Source organism: Muntiacus reevesi, chromosome 14, assembly GCF_963930625.1.
Source record: "Muntiacus reevesi chromosome 14, mMunRee1.1, whole genome shotgun sequence".
Classification (NCBI taxonomy): Eukaryota; Metazoa; Chordata; class Mammalia; order Artiodactyla; family Cervidae; genus Muntiacus; species Muntiacus reevesi.
The window spans coordinates 64,158,946-64,185,533 of NC_089262.1; the positions used below are offsets into that span (position 1 = coordinate 64,158,946).

Below are 26,588 nucleotides of genomic sequence, written 5' to 3' on the forward strand. Positions count from 1 at the left end.
ACAGGATCGCTCGGGAAGCTGTTCGAGGTATAGACTAAGTGACAACGCCGGCCTGGCGCCAGGCACCGCGTAAGCACTCACTGCACGGTGGCCCCTCGGGTCATGCTTACCATTATCAGTGTTACGTCTAAGGACTCCTGCTGGTGGGACCAGAGAAAGGCTCTGCTTCTCGGAACACCCCCAAAGTGTCCCAGGATTCCGTATCCTGCCATGGCCTACTCCATGGTCAGAAGGCCTTCTTTGACTGCAAAGGTCTCCTCTGTGCAGGTGAAGCTCAGTAGGCATGGCAGGCCTGGGTAGAGACGGCCTGCCCATGGCCCTTGGATTGGTGGTTAGGCTGCACCAGCAGGGGTGAGGGACGACAGTGGGAATGGGTAGGACGCCCAGGTGAGCAGACTCTGAAATATCGGCGGGTGCATTAGCCAGCCCAGTGCTGCATCAGAGAAACCCCCACGTGGATGCTGGCGAGGGCCACCACACAGGTCTGAGTGGACTTTCTAAAGAAGATGTCTGTCTTTCCTCTATTTCTGGCCGTGCTGGGTGTTTGTCGCTGCGCGTGGGCTTTCTGCAGTTGCAGCGGGTGGGGGCTGCTCTCTGCTGCGGTGCCCGGGCCTGTGTTTGTGGGGGCTGCTCTGGCTGCAGAGCGCAGGGTCCACATGCGGGGCTCCTGCCGGGGTGCCATGTGGGCTCAGCGGCTGTGGCTCATGGGCTCTCGACTACCGGCTCCATAGTTGTGGCACACGAGCTTATCTTCACAAACCTGGGTCCGCTGCGTTGGCACGTGGATTCTTTATCACCGGACCTCCAGAGAAGTCCCAGTGTGAACTTTTGTTTAACCAGTTCAGAGCAAGGCAGGGTTCACCCTGTCCATTTCCCTACAACCCACTGATTGTGAGAAAGCTGGTCATGATTTGATCCCAGGCATAGAAAACATACAAAAATAACAGAGGGTAAAACTTGAGATGCCTCCTGGGGCCTCTTTCATGGTTACAGCAGTTATTATGAAATATTTATCATGCTAATGACCTTCCTGCACTTAGGAGGTATGCATATAGGAAAAAATCAGTATTAGTAAGCTAGTTGAATGGGGACATATTTATTCTTCATTGTTGTTTCAAGTAATTAAACCCAGCACTGTGTATGTCTGTGCATAGAAATATAATAAATATATTTTGTGAGGATGGAACTGGTGGTCTGCTTCTCATTGCCCGTACACAGAGTACATTTAATATCCATGAGAAACTCAGTTGACGGTTGTAGCTTACTTCTTAGATCTCCTAAATGTGAAAACAGACTCAGTCTTAAAGGAAATCTTTCCAGAACTCTGTTTCCTTGCCTTCCTAGGCAAAACTCATTAAACGTAATTTAACTACTTCTTATATAGTTTGGATCTCTATAATACCACAGAATTATACTCCTGGAAGGACCCTGGGAATTTTAATTAAAAGCCAGATAATTTTTTCTGATGAGAGAATGGGAAACAAGTCCAGGGACTGTTCCAAAGATGGGCAGTTGGATCAGAAAGCAGGATATCTGACGTTGAGTAGAGAGCCTGTCTTTATAGCCCTCAGTCAGAGTGGTGCTGGTACATCCCTACCCTCAGGGGCTTCATATGAGTAAGTCCAAGTGCCCCTTTGCCAAGTAACCCCATGTGACTCTACCCTGAATGTTCTTTTGCCTTCTCCCTCCACTGGCAGTGGGGTAACACTGCTTACAGTGTTCAGTGCCTTTAGCATGAAGCTCCAGACCCTTTTCTAAACTGCTGCTTTTCATCTGTCCTGGAAAACTACTTCATCAAGCTTGAAAAGCACCTTTCTAAGCTAGTGGGTCTTTTCAATTGTATTCTGCCTTGAATGGGGCTCTCAGTGGCGTTTTGACAAACTCTAGGCAGGTGCTAAATTATCATTATGTACCATATGTCCAGGGGAGCCTTTGGATTTGACGGTGAAGTGGCACACATGCAGTTTTTGAGATATCTTATGAGGATGTCTAGGACAGTAGTGTGACAGTGGTTCTCAACCAGGGACTCTTTTTGCCCATCCCATGTCCTCCCCGCCCCTCCCCCTGCCGCCGCCCCGAGAACGTTTGGCAATATCTAGAAACATTTTTGGTTGTCATGACTGGGGAGAAGGTGTTATAGCATCTAAGGTCAGAGATGCTATTAACATTCTATAGTGCATAGGAAACCCCCACAACAAAGAATTATTTGGCTCCAAGAGTCAAAAGTGCCAAGGCTGAGAAACCCTAATCAAAGACTGTTAAAGCTAAAGAATACAGGGGCAGGATTTGGATTACAAACCTAAAGCCATGAAAGAAAACACCGGAGAATTGAAGGAAGAGACGATAAACAATAGCTGGTAGGGTTTTGGGGTCATATGTTAAATGTACATCTAACTTTAGGAGAGGCTGCCAAGCTTTTACAAAAGAGTCTGTATTGTTTTACTTGTCCAGAACAATGCATGAGTTCCAGTTGCTCCACGTCATAACCAGCGCTTGGTATCATTAGTTTGATTTTTTCTATTTTTGCCATTCTGATAGGAAGTGATATTGCATTGTGACTTTTTATTTGTGTTTCATTAATGACTAATGTTGAATATCTTTTCATGTGCTTATTTGCTGTCTATATATCTTTTTTGACAAGGTCCTATTTAAATCTTTCGCTCATTTATTTAGCTGGGTGATTTCTTTATTTTTTTATTACTGAATTCTGACAGTTCTTTTTACATTCTGGATACAGTCCTTTGTCATTTACATATTTTGCAAATGTTTGCTCCCAATCTGTGGCTTGTCTTTTGGTTCTTCTAACAGTGTCTTGCATAAAGCAGAAGTACGTACTCTGATGATGTCTACTTTATCATTTTTTCTTTTACAGATTGTGTGTTTACTGGCGTATCTAAGCTACCTTTGCACAGCTCAAGGTCATGCTTTCTTTCAGATGTTTTTACACTTTTAAGTGTTACATTAGATGTGTAATATGTGGGTGAGATCCACTGTTATTAGTGTTGTTTTTGCCTATGGATGTCCAGTTATCTAGCACCATTTGCTGAAAGGACTATCCTTTCTCCATTGATTTGCCTTTGCATCTTTATGCAAAATCAACTGACCATATATTCTGTGTGTCTATAACTGGACTATATGCAGTTCCATTGATCTATTTGTCTACCTTTCACCAATTCTACAATGTCTTGATAAATATATTTTTACAGTAAATCAGGTAGTGTAAGTCCTCCAACCTTATTCCTTTTTTCCAAAATTATTTTGGTTATTCTAGTTCCTTTGCCCATCCACATATATCTTAGAATCAGTTTATTGATTTCTGTAAAAATATCTGATGAAATTTTTGATTGAGATTGAGTTGAATTCATGTATCAATTTAGGGAGAATGGAATCGGAACAATATTGAACCTTCCTTTCTATGAACATAATCTATCCATTCATTTAGTTCTTCTTTAACATCCTTCCTTAGTGTTTTATAGTTTTCAGCATACAAATTCAGCATATATTTTGTTAGAATTATATTTAGTTCATTTTTTGTGTTATTGTACAGATACTATTTTTTGATGTCAATTTCTAATGTCAAAGCTGGAGTATAGGAAAATATTGGTATATTGAGCCCTGTATATTGATGTCCCTTAAACTCATCAGTTCTAGGACTTTTGAAAAAAATAGACGTGTGATTTTTCCACATAGACAACAATTTTGCAAACAGTTTTATTTCTTCCTTTTTATTTTATTTAAAAAATGTTTATTGAAGTATAGTTGACTTAGCATGTTGTGTTAATTTCTTCTGTACAGAAAAGTGAATCAGTTATACATAAATATATATTCTGTCATATTCTTTGTGATCCCATGGACTATATACTTCATGGAATTATCCAGGCCAGAATACTGGAGTGGGTAGCCTTTCCCTTCTCTAGGGGATCTTCCCAACCCAGGGGTCAAAGCCACAGGGGTCAAAGCCACAAGGGAATTCCATATTCTTTTCTATCATGGTTTATTACAGGGTATTGAATGTAGTTCCCTGTGCTATACACTAGGACCTTATTGTTTATCATATTTCTCTTTTTAATCTATGTATTTTTTGTTTATTTTTCTTTCTTTATCATGCTGGCAAGGACCTGTAGTGGGATGTTAAACAGGAATAGTAAAGTGGACATCTTTGCCTTGCTCCCAGTCTTAAGGGGAAAACATTTAGTCTTTTATAGTTAAGTATGATGTTAGCATTAGGGTTTTTGTAGATGCTGTCTTTCAGATTAAGGAAGTTCCCTTCTACTTCTAGTGTGCGAATAGATTTTGTCATGAATGGATGTTGAATTTTATCAAGTAGTTTTCCTATATTGATATGATCATATAGTTTTTCTTCTTTAGTGTACTGATATTGTGAATTATATTGACTGATTCTCACATATTGAATGAGCTTTACATTCCTGGGATAAAGCCCACTTGGTCATTATGTATTTTCCTTTTGATATATTACTAGATTGAGTTTGCTATTATTTTGGTGAGGATTTTTGAGTCTTATTCATTGAAAAGATACTGGTCTGTGGTTTTCTTTTAATGTTGCTCTGGATTTAGTTATTTGTTTCTTCTTGAATGTGCTTTGGTACTTTTTCAAGCACTTTGTCTATTTCACCTAATGGGCTGAATTTACTGACATAAAGCTGTTCATGGTATTGCCTTGGTATCCTTTTAATGACTGTAGGATCTGTGGTGATTTCTCTTTCCCTCTTCATACAGTAGCTTGTGTTGTAGTATCCTCTTTCTCTCCTGCCTCCTTTTCCCTCTCATCTTCTTCCTCCTCCTCTGTCAATCTGGCTCAAGGTTTGTTAATTTTATTGACCGTTGCCTGGTTCTCTGGCCAGAAACATGAGGTTTGTTAGGGTTTTACCTACTTTTTCACAGCATCACTGTCCAGGATTGGGGCAAAGCTAGGGGAGCAAAAGGAAAAAGAGAAACCAGGAAACTCACCCCCAATGCCAGCCCTTCTATGAGTCCTGACTTCCTTTCCTAGTCACCTTCTTTTGTTTACTTTTCAGAGTCCTCAGGTAGTTGCTTTTTGTATCTTATCCAGATTTTTTCATTGTATTCAGCAGGAAAGAGAGGTTGTATTGACTTACCTCATTATGTCAGGAGCAGAACTCTCCTGAAATGCTCTTTTGTAAATCACAGACAGTATTTTTACCCTCAGTCACTGCTCCTAAGGAACCTGTCAGTGCGTGTGTGTTTTGAGATATCAGGTACCTGTAAAGATACGAGTTATTCACAGAAAACTGTCTGAGGAAATCTAGGTTCCTTACAGAGAAGTGTCATGACTTTATTCTCTTTCTTCTGTTATCAAAGACAGAAACCCACTTCTGGCTGGTTTGAGAATACTGTTAGCCTCTGACCAGGAAGCCAGAAATGTCACTTCCCTCATCTCTTAACATTGCTTCCCTGAGTTGATTCTGTCTCGGGCGGATCCCTCCAGAGTGGCCCACCATGACCTACATCCTCTCAGATCAGCAACCCCAAAGGACAGAGAGTGACTTTCCCCAATAGTTTAGCAAACATCTTGAAGCTGTCACTAGCCCGACAAGGACTGCTTGCTCATCTCCGAACCAGTCTCTGATGCCAAGGCATGGAATATGCTGACAGACAGCCTCGATCTTATGCTTAGCCTGGGATCAGCTGGGGTTGAGGCATCAGTTATACCTGACCCTCAGACACTGAGTGGGAGCCACTTAAAACATTCGTTTTCAGCCAGGGTGATATCACCCCCAAGGAATTAAAAACATCTTAGATATTATATGGTTTAACAGATTGACAGTGTTATTTGTGGGATTAACATTTCATGGAGGTGGGTAACTATGAAAAAATGTTGAAAAGGGCTTCTGAGGGGACAACAGTTTAAAAGGAGGCTGAGAAACACTGTCCTAAATGAAACTGAGATACTATCATCAAAAGAAGGGGCATGGATACCAAAGAGCAAAAATGGCACTTATCTGCTCTGCTCTGGGGGAGTCTGGAACCTGGAGACTGGTGGCCAGGGGGTGCCCTCTGTACCAGGGTGGAGAGCAGGTGGGGGCTAGTGCCTAGAAAGCTGGGCCTTGTCTTCAGGCTCCCTGGCCCAGGAGCTCTGGGATTGCAGGGTTGTTTTGTGTGAAGTGTAAGGAGGTGCCCTGACCTAGCAATCCTCTGCTGTTTCTGGTGCAGGTGAAGAATGAGGTGGAGAAGCTCCCCAGGCAGCAGCGGAAGGAGAGCATGAAGCAGAAGATGGAGGAGCACGCTCAGAAAAAGCAGCTTCTCGTGAGTCCTTGTCCCTCAGCTGGGGAGTTGGAGGGGTTGGAGAGACCGTGAGTGGTGCCTCAAGCCCTTCTGGGTCTGTGTCTGTGCCCTGCCCCTGGAATATTCATCTGTCTCTATTCTTGCTTGTGCTCAGTCATGTCTAACTCTTCAGCAGCCCCACAGACTGTAGGCCACCAGGCTCCTCTGTTCATGGGATTTCCCAGAATCCTGGAGTAGGTTGCCATTTCCTTTTCAGGGGATCTTCCTGACCCAGGGATCGAAACTGAGTCTCCAGCTTTGGCAGGCAGATTCTTAGCCACTGAGCCACCTGGGAGACCCCCGTATCCCTCATTCTGAATATCTAAGTCAGATTATCCTGGCTATCCCTTTTATCACCTCTCCCATGCAGCCTTCCTGGATTGCCCTCACTCCAGCTGGAAGTGAGCTCTCCCATCTCTGCGAGACACCAAACATTTATTTCCATCTCCCCCAAAGCCTTTAGCACCTTCTGCCTTGTTTTATGGTTGTTTGTACATCACATCTCCTTGACCAACCCAGTATATCCATCTGCCCACTTGGAGTCTCAAAGACATCAAGTCCAGACCTCCCAGACCTCGTCCTGTTCCCACGTTCCAAGGGGTCACCGCCCTCCATTGTCTTGTGAGACCAGAGGTCTTGTCATTCCTGGTGCCTCTTTTCCCTCAGTTCTTCATCACTTCTTGGAGTTTGTATTTTTTTTAAATCTCCAAACTCTCTCTGGATCCATCAAGTTGTCAGCATCTCTGTGACCCCCGAGCCTATCGCCTTTTGCCTGGACTACTCAGTAACCTCCCAGCTCATTTCCCTGAAGCTCTTGCAGCTCTTTCTTTCACACCAGTTGGTGTGATCAACATGAATTCCAAATCTGATCCAGATCTGATCATGACACCCTCCCCACAAAGCTCTTTAAGCCCTTCGTATGGATAAACCTTCACTTTACCCATCTGATCAGATCAGCCTTCCCATGTGCTTTCAAGGCCCTGTAGGTCTGGCTCCCCGTTGGCCTCTCCAAGCTGAACGCGGTCCCCTCTGCTCCAACCTCACCAGCCTTCTTGACACTTCATACTCGCATCTTCTCCCTCTTCCTCTGTCCCCAAATGAAAGAAAATTAGAGTCTACCATTACAAATGTATTTGTATTAATATATTACCTAGTTTAGTGTTCACGGCTTGCCAGAATAGGTGCTGTTTGTTTTTCCCTTTACAGAGGAAGAAACTAGGGCTCAGAGAGTCAACAATGCACAGTTAACATGGGGTCCGAAGCCTTAAACCAAATCTGACTCCAGACTCTCCTGCTTTCCTACAACCTGTCCTTGATGCTGTGATTAGAGGAAGAATGCAGGGCTGGGGAGTGGTGGGGAGACAGGCCTTCCTTCCCTGAGAGGGAGAGCAGATTGGCCCTTGGAAACCACTCTGGCAATTGCATCAAGAGCCTCAAAAATGTATCAGGAACCCCCAAAATCCATCTTTTGGCCTAGATTTTCTGCTTCTAGAGCTAATCTTACAGATGAGTCATCACAGGCTCAAGGACATTTAGCTACCAGAATGTGAAGAGCAGCAGTATCTAAAAGAAAATCTATACACAACCTGTTATGTATTGGTTTGATAAGTTAGGGTGCAGTTATACCATGAAATATATTCAGCCATTAAAATGTATTTTTGATACATTTTGATACATGTCATAATATAATGTATTATGACATGGAAAGGCTTTTTAATAATTTTTTAAATTGTGGTCAAATATGAAATTTGATATCTTACCCATGTTTAAATGATTCTAAGTACATTAACATCATTGTGCATTACCATTACCACGATCCATCTCCAGAACTCTTTATCTTTCACATCAGAAACTCTGTACCCATTAAACAAGAACTCCCCACGATACCCTCCCTCCAGTCCCTGATGACCACCATTCTACTTTCTGTTTCTACAAATTTGACCTCATATAAATGGAATTGTACATTATTTACCCTTTTGTGTCTGGTTTACTTCACTTACCATGTCCTCAAGGTTCTTCCATGTTGTAGCATGTATAAGAATTTCCTGCCATTTAAAGCCTGAATAATATTTCACTGTATGTATATACCACATTGTGTTTATCTATTTATCTGTTTATGGACACTTGAGTTGTTTCCAATCCCCTGACTGTTGTGAATAATAGGGCCATGAGTATGGGTGTATAAATACCTCTTCAAGTCTTTTTTTTTTTTTTTTCAAGTCTTTAAATGTAATTTTTGTGAAACAACAGATGTAGATACATTTATATAAATGTACCAAAACCAGCCGCTAGCAATGAGTGATAACATCAGTGCAAATTTTAGTTTCTTAACATGTTTCCTAAAGTTTTAAATTTTTTAATTTAGTATTTTTTATTGAAGTATACAATGTTGTGTTAGTTTTAAGTATACAGCATAGTGATTCAGATATATATATGTATATATATATATATATATTTCAGATTCTTTTCCCTTGCAGGTTATTACAAAATACTGAGTATCATTCTCTGTGCTGTACAGTGGGTCCTTGTTGGTTATCTATGTCATATATAGTAGCTTTTACTCTTTATTAAGGAAAATTAAAAACATAGGCAAAAATAGGTATAATAACCGTAAAGAGTTGGATATGACTGTGTGGCTGAACAACCACCACCCCCATATACATATCACCTGATCTCAGTAATTATCAAGTCCTGTCTACTCACTTCCCCACTCTACTGTGTTATTTTGAATTGAATCCTAGACCTCATATCATTTCACCTGTAAGTACCTCAATATGTATCTCTAAGAAAATAACAACAAAACCAAAAACACACTTAAAATTTTATAAATTTTTTAATGGAAAAATTTTTTTGGCCGTGCCATGTGTCTTGTGGGACTTTAGTTCCCTGAGCAGGATTGCACCCCGGCCCTTGGCAGAGAGGAGTGGAGTCCTGGCCACTGGACGGCCAGGGGATTCTCACACCTAAAATTCTAAATACTCGACCTTCACAGGACCGGGAGTTCGTAGCCAAGCAGAAGGAGGACCTGGAGCTGGCGATGAAGAGGATCACGGCCGACAACAGGCGGGAGATCTGCGACAAGGAGCGCGAGTGCCTCACGCGGAAGCAGGAGCTCCTTCGAGGTGGGTGACCCCCAGTGGGGCGCGCGTCGGGCCTGAAGGGGCATCCCAGCCCTGGGCGGGACGGGCGCTGCGTCTTCTCCACCCTAAGACCAGAGTCCGCCTCGTGGTGAAACAGGAGGGAAACCCCCAGTGAGGTCAAGACTGAGGCAGGGATACCACTACCAATGACACGATTTAACATGCTGGCGCATGTCGAGGAAGGAAGGAGAAACAGAAGTGTCGTAGAATGGGTGGAAACTGTAGTAATCAGTGAGCCGGTCAGCGGGGTGGCGAGGTGGGGACAGAATCAGAGCCCACAGAGCAGCCGTCACATGTGGGGCGCCTCCTCTGCCAAGCCGTGTGCCTTCCCCTGTGCCTGCATCACGTCGTGTCCTGAAGTCCACACGGCAGACCCTGCTGTTTGCCCGTTCTTAGAGGTGAGGAGACCGAGGCTTGGAGAGCGGCTGCGCTTTGGCCAGAGTTGCCCCGCGGGCCTGGACGCAGACCTGCTCTCGCAGCCACGCTCTCCGGTCCCCCGGTGGGGTGGGGTTTGGGCAGGATTGGTGCTGGCAGGCCCCTCCCAGCACGAGACTGTCCGGGGACAACAGGGCGGGTCGCCGCCCCGGGGGAGGGTGCGAGGGGCTCCCGGGGAAGACGGGCCTCAAGAGGGGCAGCTCGTGTGTCTGGGTGACGGCCTTCAGCACGGGGAGCTCTGCTGGGGAGGCTCCGGCTGGGGCGCTCTGGAGGACGCAGGGCTTGCGGTCTTTATATAGCCCCTAGGCTGTCTTATTTATGGCCAGCAGATGTTGGCTACAATTTTACGGGGTATGGAAAGCAAGCAGGCTCCAAATGGCTAGAAGTCTGTTGTCTGAACTGCATTTACAACAGCTAGCTGAGTGGAAATTGGACTTTGGTGCCTGTGGGCTGTGGACCTAATGGTCCCTGTCTGTCCTACAGATGTAAACATAGGACTGATACACAATTGCTGTTTCTATCTCATTATTATACTGGGGACTGCAGCCAGGACTCCGATGGCCAGGGCACTTAAACGGTATGCGCCCCTGAGTACTTAGTGTGGACCAGGCAAAATGGAGTCCTTGGTAATGCGACATTCTGAACAGAGCCACGGGTGTTTTGGAAAAGTTTGTTCCCCTTGTTTCCTTATCACATGATGGTCTGTAAGAACCGTCCTACTTGTGGGACTGTGGTTCTGATTGGTTTGGAAGCCAAATCACTGTTTCGATGTCCTGTGGGTAGATGCTGGCTTTCATGGGATAGGAGGGAAGCAAAATAAATGGAACTTTCACAGTGGGCTGAGCAGGACGAGCTACGTTTTGCAGGGCGTGAGGTTCTCCATCTGACCTCAGCTCCCTGCCCTGTAGTTCTAATGGACTTCCAGTGATAAAATGCCACTAAATGGTACTATTCTAAAATGCATAGATGGGATGTGGAGGGCCCCAACCATTTTTCAAAGTAGGACATAGTGAAAAGAGGCTGTCTCACCTTCTTCATAGAGTTTCCACGTGAGCCCTTCCCATCTTCCCCTTAGGGAAGCACAGGCGTAGTGCAGACAGAATGTAACAGTGTCTTCCAAGGATGTTTCTCCCTCCATGGTATGCCATTTGGCAGAGGTGGAAGATGGGGCCTGAAGCAGACTTTTTGTCCATCCCAAACCCCAGTGATATGGCTGGGTCCTAGCCTAGGTCTCTGGTTTCTCTGTCTCCTGACGCCCTGACACTGCAAACACCACCTGCTGTACCCTGCTGCAGGGAGCTCTCATCCCTGAGGTGAGAGATTCTTAGCTGTTGGCTCAGCCAACACAGTCTGATGAGGGGGCACCATCCCCAGCCGCCGTGTGAGAGCACCTGGCTCCGGAGCGGAGGGGAGGGCCTGGGGACTCTGGCCGGCTGCGCCTCACTGGGTGCTGTGTCTGCTGCAGACCGGGAGGCGGCGCTGTGGGAGATGGAGGAGCATCACCTGCAGGAGCGGCACCAGCTGGTGAAACAGCAGCTCAAAGACCAGTACTTCCTCCAGCGGCACGAGCTGCTCCGCAAGCATGAGAAGGTGAGGTCCAGCCCGCGCTCCACAGCCGCCACTGTGGCGGGAGGGCCGGGAGCACCCCGCGCGTCTCTGAGGGGGCCGGGCGGGCCACAGGGAGGTGGCGGGAGGGCCACAGGGAGGCGGCGGGAGGGCCGGGAGCACCCCACGCGTCTCTGAGGGGGCCGGGCGGGCCACAGGGAGGCGGCGGGAGGGCCGGGAGCACCCCGCGCGTCTCTGAGGGGGCCGGACGGGAGGGCCGGGAGCACCCCACGCGTCTCTGAGGGGCCGGGCGGGCCACAGGGAGGCGGCGGGAGGTTCTCGGCAATGTCCTGCCTCAGATCCAGGCACCAGGAATCGTGGAAGCTCCCCGCACCCCCGACCCTGACGCCTGACGTGTGTGTCTCACTTTCCCCCGCTTTTTCCTTTCTTTTGTCCTGCCCTCCTTTCCATTTCCCCTTTGTCTTTCTCATGCATTCTCTCAGAATACTTTTTACTTTTTTTGATTATAATTGATTTACAATGTTGTGTTCATTTCTGCTGTAGAGCAAAGTGACTCACACACATATACACACATAGACAGTCTTTTTTTAATAGTCTTTTCCATATGGTTTCTCCCAGGAGGTTGGATATAGATCCATGTGCTGTACAGTAGGACCTTGTTGTTTATAAATTCTAAATGTAATAGTTTGCATCTGCTAACCCCCAAACCCCACTCAATCCCTCTCCATCCCCCACCCCCACCCCCTGCTCTTGGCAGCCAGTCTGTTCTCTGTGTCTGTAAGTTTGTTTCTGTTTTGTAGGCAGGTTCACTTCTGCCATTGTTTTAGATTCCACATGTAAGTGATATCACACGGTATTTGTCTTTCACTCCACTTACTATGGTAATCTCTAAGTCTGTCCATGCTGCTGCAAAAGGCATTACTTTGTTCTTTTTTATGGCTAAGTAATATTCCTATTCCTATTCCTAATTGCCTATGTGTGTACATCTTCCTCATCCATTCCTCTATCAATGGACGTTTAGGTCGTTTCCATGTCTTCAGTATTAGGAACAGTGCTGCTATGAACATAGGGGAGCAGTATCTTTTTGAATTACAGTTTTGTCTCCCCAAGAGTGGGATTGATGGATCATATGGTAGCTCTTAGTTTTTTGAGGAACTTCCATCCTGTTCTCCATAGTGGCTATACCAACTTACATTCCCACCAACAGTGTAGGACTGTTCTCTACGCTACATTTGTTATTTGTATATTTTAATGATGGCCATTCTGACCAATGTGAGACCATTCTGACCTCATTGTAGTTTTGATTTGCATTGTTGAAGATTGATTGTAGGTGTGTAGGTTTATTTCTGGGCTGTATTCTGTTCCATTGATCCATATATCTGTTTTTGTACCAATACCACATTGTTCTTTTTATTTTTTGGATAGATGTATTTTTAAATTTATTTTATTGTTTAACTCACAGCCTGTGGGATCTTAGTTTCCTGACCAAGGATCAAATCGGGCCCTTGGCAGTGAAATCTCAGGAGTCCTAACCACTGGACTGCCATAGATGTCCCAGTACCACACTATTTTGATTACTGTAGCTTCCTACTATTGTCTGAAGTCTTTCAAAATACTTTTAAGTCTCAACTTAAATACCACTTCTTTTTTTTTAAATACCACTTCTCCCCAGACCAGAGGAGGACTCCTTCTGTATGGCTGGAGCACTCTCTACTTCTATGTAATTGTCTTGGTTCAGTTCCTTTAGTGGGGACAGAGAGAGGCTAAACTGAGATCTGGTGTGGGTTATTACAGCTCCTAACCTAAGTACAGTGTTGGAAGTCAGCACAAGGCCGTGGCAGTTTGGAATAAACATGCCCTACCTGGCCAGAAAGTCAGGGGAGGCTTCTTGGGAGAAGTGATGCTTGTGCTAAGTTTTGAAATACAAGTGTTAGGTGAAGGAAAATATTCAAATTTATCAAGACTTTAAAAAATATCAATTGACACCTATCATCAATAATGAGGAACCATCTCATTAATGTACATTTTGCTCTGAGATAATAGCTCAGGATAGCATACTACCAATTGGTTAAGTGAGAAGGCATTCAGAAGGTAAGAATCTAAAACATTATTAATGATAATTTTAAAACTGAAAATAGAAAAAGTTACTTAGAGAAATCAAATGACACAAGCCTTGTTCTGAGTGTCCTGAACCGCGTGGGTCCTGGGCCCCTGAGTGGCGTGTGGCAGCCTTGACCTCTGACTACGCCTGTGTGTGTGGGGAGGCAGCTGACCGTGTCCCCTCTGGGGGCCCCTCTCAGGAGCGTGAGCAGATGCAGCGCTACAACCAGCGCATGACTGAGCAGCTGAAGGTGCGGCAGCAGCAAGAGAAGGCACGGCTGCCCAAGATTCAGAGAAGTGAGGGCAAGACGCGCATGGCCATGTACAAGAAGAGCCTCCACATCAACGGAGGGGGCAGCGCCGCTGAGCAGCGCGAGAAGATCAAGCAGGTCAGGGCCTGGCGTGTCCTGGAGCGGGGCCAGACCAGGTTTGGTGGGGCCCGAGTCTTACACATTTAGGGGAATATGAAATATAAGATGCAGCAGAGCCTTGGAAAGAGGCGTGGAATGGAAGCCTCACGCTGAGCCCCCTCTGGTGGACAGGAAGGAGGCTTGGCGTTGCTTTCCCATGCACGCGCCCTGTCACACTCCTGGGTTTCTAGCCTGCAGCTGCTTCTACTCTTTTTATCTACCTAGAGCCCCGCTCACAAGTCACCCAGGTGGCTCGGGCACACGGAGTCGGTGGCCCTGGACCCCTGTGAGTCCTGCTTACCCCACACACTGTCCGAGCACATCTCATTGTCCCCTCCAATCTGTGGGCTCCTTGAAGGCAGGGGCTGGTCTCAGCTCAGGGGGAGGACTTCAGACAGAGGGCCCTGCCCGAGTGGTGCAGGACGCTGGGCCTGTGTACACACTGGTCCCTCAGGGGGCGTCTCCCTGAGGGAGGACCTCTCCTGTTCTCGGTTGTAGTTCTCCCAGCAGGAAGAGAAGAGGCAGAAGGCAGAGCGGCTGCAGCAGCAGCAGAAACATGAGAACCAGATGCGGGACATGGTGGCCCAGTGCGAGAGCAACATGAGTGAGCTGCAGCAGCTGCAGGTACCGCCCCCTGCCCCGAATGCTTGCCCCCGTCTCCCCGGGGGGCATGCAGCTCTCTGGGGGGTCTCGGGACCCTATAGACGGGAGCTCTGGGTGGAGCTGTTTCCATCCTGCCATTCTCTGTGATGTTGGTCACATCATGTCCCCCTCCCGTGCCACTTTCCACATTTATAAAATAGGCGTGGGGCAAGGGTGACGACTCCTATTTTGTAGAAATGGAGTAAGGCTTTGTGAATGAGATGGCAGAGCTGAGCCAAGAGTGCTGTGCCCAGGACCCAGCTATGGGCATGCTGCTGGCTTTCTTGGTCTTCACTGTATCTTTGGAAAAGTTGTCCCAATAACCCTAGTACCAAAACCAGACATTACAAGGAGGAAAACTACAGATCAGTATCTCTCATGAGCGCAGATGCACAAATCCCCAATGAAATGTTAGCAAACAATTTAAAAATACATAAAAAGAAGTATATTCCATGACAAGGTGAGATTTACCCCAGGGTTAGTGCAATATACAAAAATGAGTTAATGTAATCCATGACATCAGCAGGCTAAAGAAGGAAAATCACATGATCATATCATCAGTAGATACAGAAAAAGCATTTGACAGAGGCTGACACCTGCTTACGTTAATTAAACACACTCAGTAAACTAGGAGCAGAAGGGAACTTCCTTAACTTGATAAACAGTATCTACAGAAACCTACAGCTACCATTATCCTTGATGGTGAGAAGCTCAAAACTTTCCCATAAAGTCAGGAAAAGGTATCCTGATATTGCCAAACCCTTCCCTGGGGAGATCCTTCAAGTTTCTCCAATCCCAGTCAAGTCTCCCTCACCCTAAGCGCCCTTGTCCAGGACTTGGTACTTGGAGCCCCCTTGTGGTGGAGCGAGGCACTGCTCTACCCGACAGATGCACTGACACAAGCATCTGTGACCTCAGGAAACTCTCGAGGCTACGAGAGCCACCTGGCAATTTCTGGAAGGGCAGAGGGCTGTGGAGGAAACACTGCAGGTGCTGCAGCCTGCCAGGCAGGGGCTCTGCTGCTTGTTGCTGTGTGAATTTTTGCCAGCCCACTCACCTTCTGTATTTACATTCCCACCCCTGCCTCATGGGGTTACTGGGAGGATCAGCTGAGAGAAGCTGTAGGGAGCTAGGAGCCAGCTCTGGGCAGGCCAGAAGTACTCAGGGCGGCTGTGAGTATTATTCCCAACCAAGGCGGTTTCTAAATTGCTAGAATCCTTGAGCTTGAAACCCCAGGTAAAAATCCCCTAAGCAGTCCTACTCTTCCAGTCCAGTAGGGTGGACGTGTCTGGATAAAGGCACTTTATAAACACGTGATAAACTGCAGGATTGACTCTCTGTGAGGAACCAACAGGGAACTGTCACTACTGTCCCTGTGGGAGAGTCCAGGTTCAGTTTTGTGAGACAGATAACTTGCCTCAGAGAGAGAGCAGTGATGTTGGCAAGCCTCAGGCAGGTCCATGGCCCTTATCCCTTGTCACAGATCTCTCCTGAAGGGGTGGTAATGTGACACAGAAAATCATATAACTTTCATAGACACAAAACATTTATACATAGATCATCTTATCCCACGCTGCCATTACAGAATACCGGAAACCGGCTGGCTTAAACAACAGGACTTTATTTTCTTACAGTTTTGGAGCCTGGAAATCAGAGATCAGCTTTGCCAGCGTGGCTGGGTTCTGGGGGGAGCGTCTGCCTTCTTGCTGTGTCCTCACGTGGCAGAGAGACAGGGGAGACGAGGAGGGAGACAGGAGGGGGGAGGAGGGAAGGAGGCAGGGACAGAGCACTCTAGCATGTGAGCTCTCTGGTTTCTTCCTGACTAACCCGCCGCGAGGGCCCTGTCCTCCTGACCTCACTAAACCTCCTTTTCTCCCAAAGGCCCCGTATCTCCAAATACCATCACACTGGACATTACAGATTCAACATAATGAATTTTAGGGAGAAACAATTCAGTATACAGCACAGATGTTTAAGACAATGCTATTTATAACAGTGAAGTTTAAGAGCAACCCAAGAGCTGGCCAAAAATAGGGGAATGTTTAAGTCAGATAAAGTCATACTGTAAGATACTCTGTAGGAATTAAACATCATGATTATAAAAAATATTAATTCTTTGTAGGACTTTTTACATTATGCTGTTAAGAGGGAGGCAGGTTTCAGAATTTTATACACAGGGTGAGCTGAACCACACACAGGACAGAGCCTGACAGGAAATCTATCTAAAATTCTGTAGTGGTTGCCTCTCTGTGGTGCAGTTAGGGCACATATTTATTGTTAATGGTTTTACTGTTTTGTTAAAACGACATATATGTTCATGTTGAAAAATTCAAACAATGCAGGAAGCACGAAGCAGCAGCTGCAAAACTGCTACAGATCCTATTACACAATAAAATCTATTAATGTTAATATTCTGGACTATTCTTCCGGGCACCTTTTGGTGCATTTGTATTCGTGTGCATAGAGTTTTGTATAAACGGGGTTTATAATCAAGGAGGAGACACAAGTGAACAATGCTGGTGCCTCATGATATGTATGCCTCAGCCCTCTGTGCATCTTACCTGTCCTGCCTGGAATATATTCCAGAATGAAAAGTGTCACCTCCTGATAGAGCACGAAACCCAGAAGCTGAAGGCCCTGGACGAAAGCCACAACCAGAACCTGAAGGAATGGCGGGACAAGCTCCGGCCGCGCAAAAAGGTAACCGTGTCTGTGCTGGTGGGCCCATGATGGGCTCTGCTTCACTGTACCACCGGTGTCGGCCCAGGATGCAGGTGGAGATACAGATACGGGTAAGATACAGACTTGGGGGTTTATTTTAAGGACTGGCTCACCTGATGGTTGGGGCTGGTCAGTCTGAAACCTGCAGGGCAGACTGCAGAGCCAGGAGAGAGTCGATGTTGTGGTCCTGGGCATAGGGCAACCTAGAGGCCCGGTCCTCTCTGCAGCGGGGCTTCAGGCTTGCCTCTTAAGGCCTGCACCCACATTATGGCAGGTAAGCTGCTCTATGCAGTCTACTGAGTTACATGTTCATCACATCTAAAAAATCCCTTCACAATGCCATCTAGACTGGTGTCTGACCAAACAGCTGGTTACCATGGCTTTGCCAGGTTGACAGAGGGCCTCGGTGTGGTTATGTGTAAAGTGAAGATATGAATCTCATACAGTGTTATGTGGAAAGTCCCTAGGCCACAGTATAGGCCAGGGACATACTCATTTCCTTCCATTCTAAACTCTCTGAGGATGAAGCTGCCCTAACTGTCCTTGATTCTGTTTCCTTAAGCCCTGAGGCCTGTTCTGCGGGCATCTTCAGCTCTATCTGCTCTAACTGAGGTCTGGCCAGGAGGCAGCTGCCCACCTCTGCTCCAGAGTGTCCTTGGAAGTCCTTGAGTTGAGGCCTCCTTCCCTGTGCTAATGGAGGTTTCTGGCTGGAAGCTGGCCAAGGTCCCAGACCTTCCGATTAAAAGGTCCACACTTGCAACCACACGAGGTTTGCTGGGACTTGTGGTACTTGACACTCAAATCAATAATACTGCTGACACAGGTTCACTCTGGTATCAGAAGTAAATGTTTGCCTGGTTCTCTTACCCAGTGGTTCTGTATGTTTTGCACATCCTGAGAGAATTTGAAAGTGAACGGTCACATTGCCTCCAGCAACTGCATCAATGCCCAGACTGCTTCAGGGGGGTGCCTGGACTTAGGGGGAGGTATTCCAAGTGTGTGTTTGGTGAGCTGCTGTTGGATTTTGCTGGTGATGGCTGCCTCTTTTCCTGAATTCTTTGCAGATTCATTCTATCCTTTTTTTTTTCCCCCGTCCTATCCTTTTTTTTTTTTTACTTTTTAAAAAAAATTTACCTGGGTTGCTGGTGGAACACTGATCCAGAGGTGATGATTTTCATTCTAGAATAAATGATTTTATACTCTTGGATTTCCATCAGCAGCTTTGAGCTGTGGCCCATGTTGGGGAAGCCAGGGGAGATGACTGTACCTTGTGGAATATTTTTAGAAAAATTCAGATTTTTTTAAAGTAAGTATAGAATGTCTGGTGAATTCAATAAAGTGTTGCTTGGGTCATAGTTAACATAGAATATGGCCTCAGACAAGCCTTTCTGGGCCTTGCTTTTTAGGGCTATAAGATGAAGATAACTTTTTTCCCCTTAAAACAGGTGTTTTAAGACCTATTCCCATGGGCCAAATGTGGCCCACCACCTGTATTTGTAAATAAAGTTTTATTGGAGCACAGCCATGCTCATTCATTTACATATCATCTATGGCTACTTTTATACCACAACAGCGGTTGAGCAGTTGTACTAGAGACCTTAATGTTTGCAAAGCTGGAGTATTTACAGTCTGGCCCTTTACAGAAAAAAGATTGCTGACTGCCCTAGGTTATACAGAGGACATATAGGTTGTATAGAGGTAAAACAGAACAGTGCTTAAGAACATAAGTTTTGAAGTAAGACAAACATGGGAGAAAGTCTTTGCTCCCCCATTACTAGCTATGTGACCCTAGGCAGTTACTAAACCTTTCTGTGCTAAAATAAAAGTGGTGGCTGATGATCTTCAGACTGAAACTGGCTTACAGAGAGGTTTGGCCAACAGATAGCGATGTAAAAAATTTTTTAGTTGCCAACTTTTTAAGTATAAGGAAATTTTACATAAAAATCTGGGTTTCCAGTTTCTTTTGAAAACTTAGGAGCTCTAGCAACCCAGGGCCCGTCATACCACATGACAGCCATCAGCTGGAGCTGAGAAGACAGTGTTCTTTTCCCATCTTTCCTTAAAGATAGAACTCACTAGAGTTTAGTACTGTTGAAGGAATGTGAGCTTAAGGGAGTAAGTCTGCTGAGACTCTTTCAGGGCATCAAAGAATAGTTTTAAAAAGAGAGACAGAATCCTGGTCAATTCCTGTGAATGGTTACTTCTATAATGAAAGCAAGTAATAATGAAGCCAGATTTACTGAGTAACCCATGTGTGCCTGACTTACAGAGTGATTCAGAGCCTGAACTCTAAAGTTAGACCCATCTTGCTTCTGCCCCCACCTAACTGAATGACCCTGGGCAAGTGACCTAAACTCTGAGCCTCAGTTTCTCCATCTATAAGATGGGGATAATAGTATCTATCTCATAGGGTGAAGATTAAATAAACTGTAATACACTTAGCATAGTGTGTGATATGCAAGAAGTACTCAGTAGTTAACAGCCCATTAGTTTTTTAAAATATATATATATATATTTAATATGTACCGTTTTTAAAGTCTTTACTGAATTTGTTACAGCTTTGCTTCTGTTTTATGCTTTGGTTTTTTGGCCTCAAGGCACATAGGATCTTATGTGCAAGTTCAACCAGGGATTGGACCCGCAGCCACACCATTGGAAAGAGAAGTCCTAACCGCTGGACGATGAGGGAAATCCCAGCCCACTGGTTTTTAATTTAATCTTTGCAAGTGCCCTGCCAGGAAGACAGTGAGGTTGCCATTTTACACGAGAGGAAACAGATCTGGGGAGGAAATGGGACATGCAGAGGCCCACCCAGCTGCTAATGGAGCTGAATCCCATTTGACTGTAAAGCCCCTGCTTTTGCCCTCTGCACTCTGCTTCCTTTTCTTTCTTTTTCTTGGTCTTCTGGTATGATTTCCTTTATTTGTAAATAATCTGTCATTAAATTATATTATTCCAATGTTATACTCGGATAGTTTTAGAGGAACTTTTTAGATTTTTAATGGAAGGATAATGGCAACATTGTGTTGGTTTCTGCTATATGTCAGTATGGATCAGCCATAGGTATACATATGTCCCCTCTCTCTGGGGCCTCCTCCCACCTCCCACCCCATCCCACCCCTCTAGCTTGTCACAGAGCCCCAGTTTGAGTTCCCTGAGTCACACTGCAAATTCTCACTGGCTATCTATTTGATCTGTTTTACATATGTTAGTGTATATGGTTTCCATGCTTTCTTTCTTAATTGGATGTTTATTTTTGGAGAACTCTTCAAGACATTTTTTGGGTAGGACACCATTTATCTTGTTAAATAAACTTGGCTGTGTCCAAAGGAAGAGGCACCTGCAGTGCTGGTCACCTGGATGCGCCCCTCGGGTTACATGATGTGCTTTTACAATGTCAGGAACCCCTGTCCTACAGCGGAGTTTCAGAGTCAGAATCTCAGGGCGTGGCATGACTGCACTTAGATTTTGAAAAGCCCCCTGACTTGGCAGGACAGCATTCTGGTTAGGAACACTGTGTAGCCCAGACAACTCTGTTGTTAAAGCTCTTCCTCCATTTCCTATTAATACCTCAGGTTTTTCTCCAGTCATCTGGCTGTTCCCTGCCAGCAGATTCACTTCTGTTGTTCCCTCGCGCCCTGTCTAGACTGGCATTTCCCCAAAGCAGAGCTCTTGGCCCACAGGCAACTCCTGCATGGTTGAGGCAGTAGGAAAGAGGGAAGACCAAGTTACCTGAGCACTGAAGCCGGGGGCTGGCGGGGGGGGATGTGCAGCGGAAATTTCCAGAGAAGACCACTTTGGTGGTCCAGTGGTTGGGGAGACTTGTGTCCTAAGTGATGTGACTGAGTGCCTTCTGCCCTCTGTCCTAGGCCCTGGAAGAAGATCTGAACCAGAAAAAGCGCGAGCAGGAGATGTTCTTCAAGATGAACGAGGAGACAGAGTGTGCAAACCCCACCACCCCAAACAAGGTCACCAAGTTCTTCCCCTACAGCTCTGCAGATGCTGCTTCTTAACAGCCCCCCAGGGCCGCTCTGTGAACAAGTAACTCAGGACCCCCTTCCTTCTCGCTTCCATGCCGCTAGAATCCAGCCCTGGCTGAGTGCCCCTCAGCTGTGCCCGACGGAACTGGCATTCCTGACTTCTTGCTTACTGTGGAGGGCGAGGTTTCATGATGTGCTGCCTGATCCTGTGTATGTTCCCCCTGAGCCCCAGTGACCTGGGCTGTTGGCGGGGCCGCAGACCAGGAGGACTAGGTGTCCTGAGGCCTCGAGGCCCCTCCTATTGCCAAGCCAGCAGCCGTGCTGTCTGGGAGCACAAAGCGCTGCTGCCGAGGCCCCCGTGGGCTCATTCGTGCAGCACTTCTCGGTGGCCTTTCAGCCGTTCCCTGCGGCGGAAGACAAGAACCAGGGCTCTTAATGGCCGTTTTGGCTACAGCAGAGCCTGGTCTGCAGCCGGATGCTCAGGGGGTACCCCCGTCCCCCCAGCTCCCCCAGTGTGCTTTCCTCTTGAGGAGACCACCTCCACAGTGGTGAAACGGGAAAAACCTGAACGCTTCATTTTGATCTCAGGTGTTTCGTGCCATCTTGTGCTCCCCCTTTCTGCACACACATTCCCCCCGCTTTCCATGCACACAGAACAGGGCCTGCTGGTGCTGCGCAGGCTTGCCTCTGCCCTGGGCCTCTTGTGCTGGCTGCATTGGAAGGTACTTGCTGGCTGAGCCCATGCCACAGAGCATAGGGCAAGCCATTGGTATGGGGCGGGGTGGGGGGGCGCTGGGTGTTGGCCCCAGAGGCACAGATGGTACAGGCTGAGTTGCCAGTCTGTGATGCCTTTTTGGCCCCACAGAGGGATCCTATGTTTAGGGATAAATTCCTTGTCCCACAAGACTTGCCCAGCCAGTCCCTCTGTCTCACAGTTGCCCATCCTGTCTGCAGGTGATACGGGAAGGCCACTTCCCTCTGCGCTGTGTCCCTCCTACTTCAGGGTCCAGCCTTACACTTCAGACAGAGGCTCACAGGCACTGCACCTTCTCTTCAGGGAGAAACAACATCAGGGAGAAATATGGAGTTGGCCCACAGGAACCTGACAGAAGCAAAGCTTCTGTGTCTTAGATGGAGTCCTGGGCCTCGATGCCTCAGCCGGCCTCCCAGAGATCCCACTCCCCACGGGCTAGGGCATACATAACCCAGTAAAGCGAATGCTCAACCCGGCATTCAATTCATCTACAAAGAAAACCTATTTTTTTTTCCCCTCACCCTTATGTCTAACTTGATATAAATGAATGTCTTCCTTAGGAGAACATCTGCTTTAAAAAAAAAACAAAAACAGAAAAACACGAAGGTTGACTTAGACGAGTCAAATGCGCATACTGATTCGGTGTGAGTTTGCTGGTAATGGGTGGTTAACACTCTGGGAAGAGTTCCTCTTTCTTTGTCACCTATAGGTTAAGGTTAGATGTTCTGTCTACAGCAAGTTCCTGGAGTTTTCTGGGTCCTCTTGTAACTGGATTTTGGGAAAGGAGGGTAACCATTCAATAGAAGAAGGGACTTGTGGTTCCACAGACTTACACACGCAGTGAAGACGCCCTGAGGGCCGTGGGAAGGTACTGGTCCGCTTAGGTTAGTGAGCACTCAGCTTGCCTGCTTCAGTTATTTGACCAAGCAGGGAGTTTTCAGGCCTCCCACAGATGAGATAAGGAAATGATGGTCCCCTCTGACTCTCTCTGGTGCACAGGTGCTGGGGAAACGCAACTAGCGGCAGCGTAACGACAGGACACAGACGCAGTTCCGCCGGGCGAAGGGTCTCGCATTGGCCGATGGCAGGGCTGACTTGGGCTTTGTTTACAGTACTGCCTTCCGTAGCCTGGGGTATGAGAGCGAGTATTAGGAGAGGCCAGTCTCACGGTTTAGGCGGAAGTCCTTCACATTGGAGCCTCATTCAAGGAGGTGCCGCTTTCTGCTCAGCACTGCCCGAGCCCTACTAGCTCCCCCATCCTTTCTCGATGGGGTCCGCTTGGGTCTCCTAGGCTCACAGTTAAGCCAGTATGACGCCCCTCATTGAGGAAGCCCATGCAGTATTCTTCGTGTTCTGTGCTAATGTTTTCTCTGGAAGGGACAGACAGAACTGTTTCTCATTTCCAGTCAGTTTTTAGCAGAGTAAATAGAACTAACTTATATTTTCCCTTTTATGGAGAAGTTATTTTTATGTAGTTTCCAAACTTTATATAAAAAACTTTTGTAAAGTGTTCTCTGCAAAGTTAACTGCAAGAATGTAAATATGCTTCTAATAAAATAACAAGGTGAGAAACTCTTTGCATTTGGGTTTGTTCTCTTGGATTGCGGTGGGGAAAGCAGGGCAGACTTAGCCTGGAAACGGTTTACTATTGTCCGAGTACACTGGTGCCTCCCAGGGTGTATAGCAGGTCAGACTTCGGGGTTTCTGTTCTTGAAGAAGTTACATTTGATGTATTTTCTCTACAGACATTTATATCATTCCCATTTAACAGCAAACATTTGGCCCCTAAGAGTTTTTCACATGTTAACTTACTGAATCCTTTCAACCACCTGTGAGGAAGGCATTGTCATTTTATAGATGAGGAAGCATGCTGGGTCAGGGGAAGGTCAGGTGAACGCTCACAGCCCTGGTGATGCCCATGGAATTCAAAAGTTTGAACTCCACAGCCTCCTCCACAGCTCCTCTCCCAACAACTGCATGCATTACACTCAAGCAAGAGAAACACACAATTAACCACTGGCTTCTCTGCCATATTGGAAAGTGATGGCCATGCTTCTAAAACCTCATTCAGGGGTTCTTAACCTGGAGTCCATGGATCCCTGTTATACGCACACAAGGGATCCATGGGTAGAACTCAGGGTATCGTTGTACCTGAATGAGAAAGATAGGTAGTTTCACTAAACTAACCGAATTTCAGCATTTCCTTTCTTTATGGGTATAGGCAACAAACTAATATTATCAGCAGTACTTGTGACTATGTCAGCAGTAGAAATCACAGATATTTCATCTCACATTAGAGATGTTGCAGACATCTTCAATTATCATTTTGTTCATCATTTTGAAATTATAGTAGTTACTGGACCTATCATTAGATTTTGTTATTTAATGAGATACAAATATACATAATATACATATCTACATAATACATTTTCTAATATTTTGACACCTTCTATTTCATGATGATTAGTTTCACTTGTAATCTATGTGCTTTACACTGTGCATTTGCAAATGTTATCCTGAGAAGCGGTTTATATTCTTTGTGGAATGTCTTAACCCTTCCTGTCTGCAGCCCTGAGTTGTCACTGGCCTGGACACTTTCTCACCAGCAGGTGGCGGTCCACTGTCACAGAGTCCCACAGGTCTGTCAACTCGATGTGTCTGGGGGATGCAAGGCAGATAAGCAGCTGGCATTAAGAGCTAGGAAGATGACTGAGGTTCTTAAGGAAAGGAAAAAGATTCATGAGACTGGTGGAAAAGACAGTGCATTAGGGGATGCATGGAAATTTTCCCAAGTTCCCATGAGATCATTCCACAATAAACGGACACCTCTTAAGCACCATGAACTAGAGATGCTGAAATGAATAAGACACTGACACTGGCTTCAAAATGTTTGTCCTGCCGAGAAACCGTCCTGGTGGAGCAGAATGTTCGTTCAGGCTGACGTAGCCTGGGAGAATCAGGGAAGACTTTCCAGTGGAGGTGACGCTGTATTTAGGATAACACGCTTGTATGTAGTCAAAACACACACGTTCAGAGATCGGGCTGTAACTGAGGGTGAATGATCTGTGGGGCCATGAGGCTGACTGAAGAACAGGGCCAGGCCTGCAAGCCAGGCTCAGGGACCTTTAGTTCCTGAGAGCAGGAAGAAGGCTAGGGAAGAGTTTTCTCAGAGGAAGGACACTTGACATCATGAGTGTGGCAACTCAAGAGATCAGCCAAGAACAGACAATATCAAATGGGAATATCGGCCCATGAAACTTGGAGGCTTTAGGAAGGAAAGGGCATACTGTAGGCTTCATAAGGGCAGGGAGGAAGACTTTAGCTGACCCCTAGATACCCAGAGACTCAGTCTGGGCTTTAGATGTGATAAAGGGTTTATAAAGGGAGCAGTAGGGTTGTAGGCTGTAGACTGGATGTACATTCACTCTGCTACCATGGGTATTCACTAGGTCTGATTAACAAGTATGGCTTCAGTTAAAAATGAAATTGATAGAACTAAACATGAGAAAGGCTGGGACCTGGAAGCCTGTGCTGCAGTGCTTGTACCTGGACAAACATCTCCAGCAACAAAATACAGAGAAACTATAAGGAACTAAAAATAACTATGCATGAGCGGTTGGGGCAAATCATGGACAACAAGATTCAAAAAGGTAAAAAAAAAAAAAAAACAAAAATCCCAATTCTCACTTCTGAAGAGATGAGAGCAAAAGCAGGGCAGTGAGCACGTCCCCTGCACACACCAGCACCTAAGGAGTACGCAAACCACCTAGGCCATCCCTCTGACCTGATCTCTGGACATACTCCTAGCCTCACCAAAGAACAAACCAGACCCTCCACCCCAGGGAGTGAGCAAGGGAACCTATTACTTGTTCTCGTTCCTCCACCAATAAAGCCTTGCCTGCATTTGTTTGGCTTCTTATTAGTTTCTATTGATTAAGCAAGGCCAAGAACCAGGGTTGCTGACAGATGTACGGCGCTCAGTGTGGGGCGGTAGTCCCCATCCTGGGAGGGGATCTGAGCGCCTCCAGGACCACCAAATGCAGCTTCCCCACGGTGACAAGTTCCCCATGGTGACAAGTGGCTGCCTCTTGTTTCAGGCGGGCTTCCTGAGCCAGGTGACGGAGGCAGTCAGCAAGTATACCAATTCAGACCCTGAGTCTGCAGAAGGAAAGACACTACTGGCCATGCATTTTATAACCCAGGTTACTCATGATGTCAGGAGAAAATTACAAAAGCTGGAGGCTGGGCCCAAACCCCACTGTCAACCTTGGTAGCGGGGGCCTTCAAGGTCTATACCAACCAAGACCTAATGGAAGAGGCCAGTACGGGTATGTGCTTAGTCACTCAGTCGTGTCCAACTCTGCAACCCCTTGGGCTGCAGCCCACCAGGCTCCTCCGTCCATGGGAGTCTCCAGGCAAGAATGCTGGAGTGGGTTGCCATGCCCTCCTCCAGGGGATCTTCCCAACCCAGGGATCGAACGCAGGTTTCCTGCATTGCAGGCGGACTGTTTACGACTGAGCCACCAGGGATGAGAGG

The 26,588-nt window shown here is 46.5% G+C and overlaps 1 protein-coding gene across 1 annotated transcript in view; it reads left to right on the top strand.

Moving 5' to 3' along the window:
- The window catches only part of STK10 (serine/threonine kinase 10), a 121,914-nt gene extending 98,289 nt beyond the window's left edge, over nt 1-23,625 (top strand). Inside the window, exons 13-19 of the mRNA XM_065905146.1 lie at nt 6,193-6,285; nt 9,296-9,425; nt 11,344-11,468; nt 13,745-13,933; nt 14,453-14,578; nt 17,183-17,296; nt 21,187-23,625. Coding sequence (XP_065761218.1) covers nt 6,193-6,285; nt 9,296-9,425; nt 11,344-11,468; nt 13,745-13,933; nt 14,453-14,578; nt 17,183-17,296; nt 21,187-21,330 — 921 coding nt within the window. The 3' untranslated portion in view covers nt 21,331-23,625. The remainder of the gene's footprint in view (nt 1-6,192; nt 6,286-9,295; nt 9,426-11,343; nt 11,469-13,744; nt 13,934-14,452; nt 14,579-17,182; nt 17,297-21,186) is intronic.
- The last annotated feature ends 2,963 nt before the right edge of the window (nt 23,626-26,588 follow it).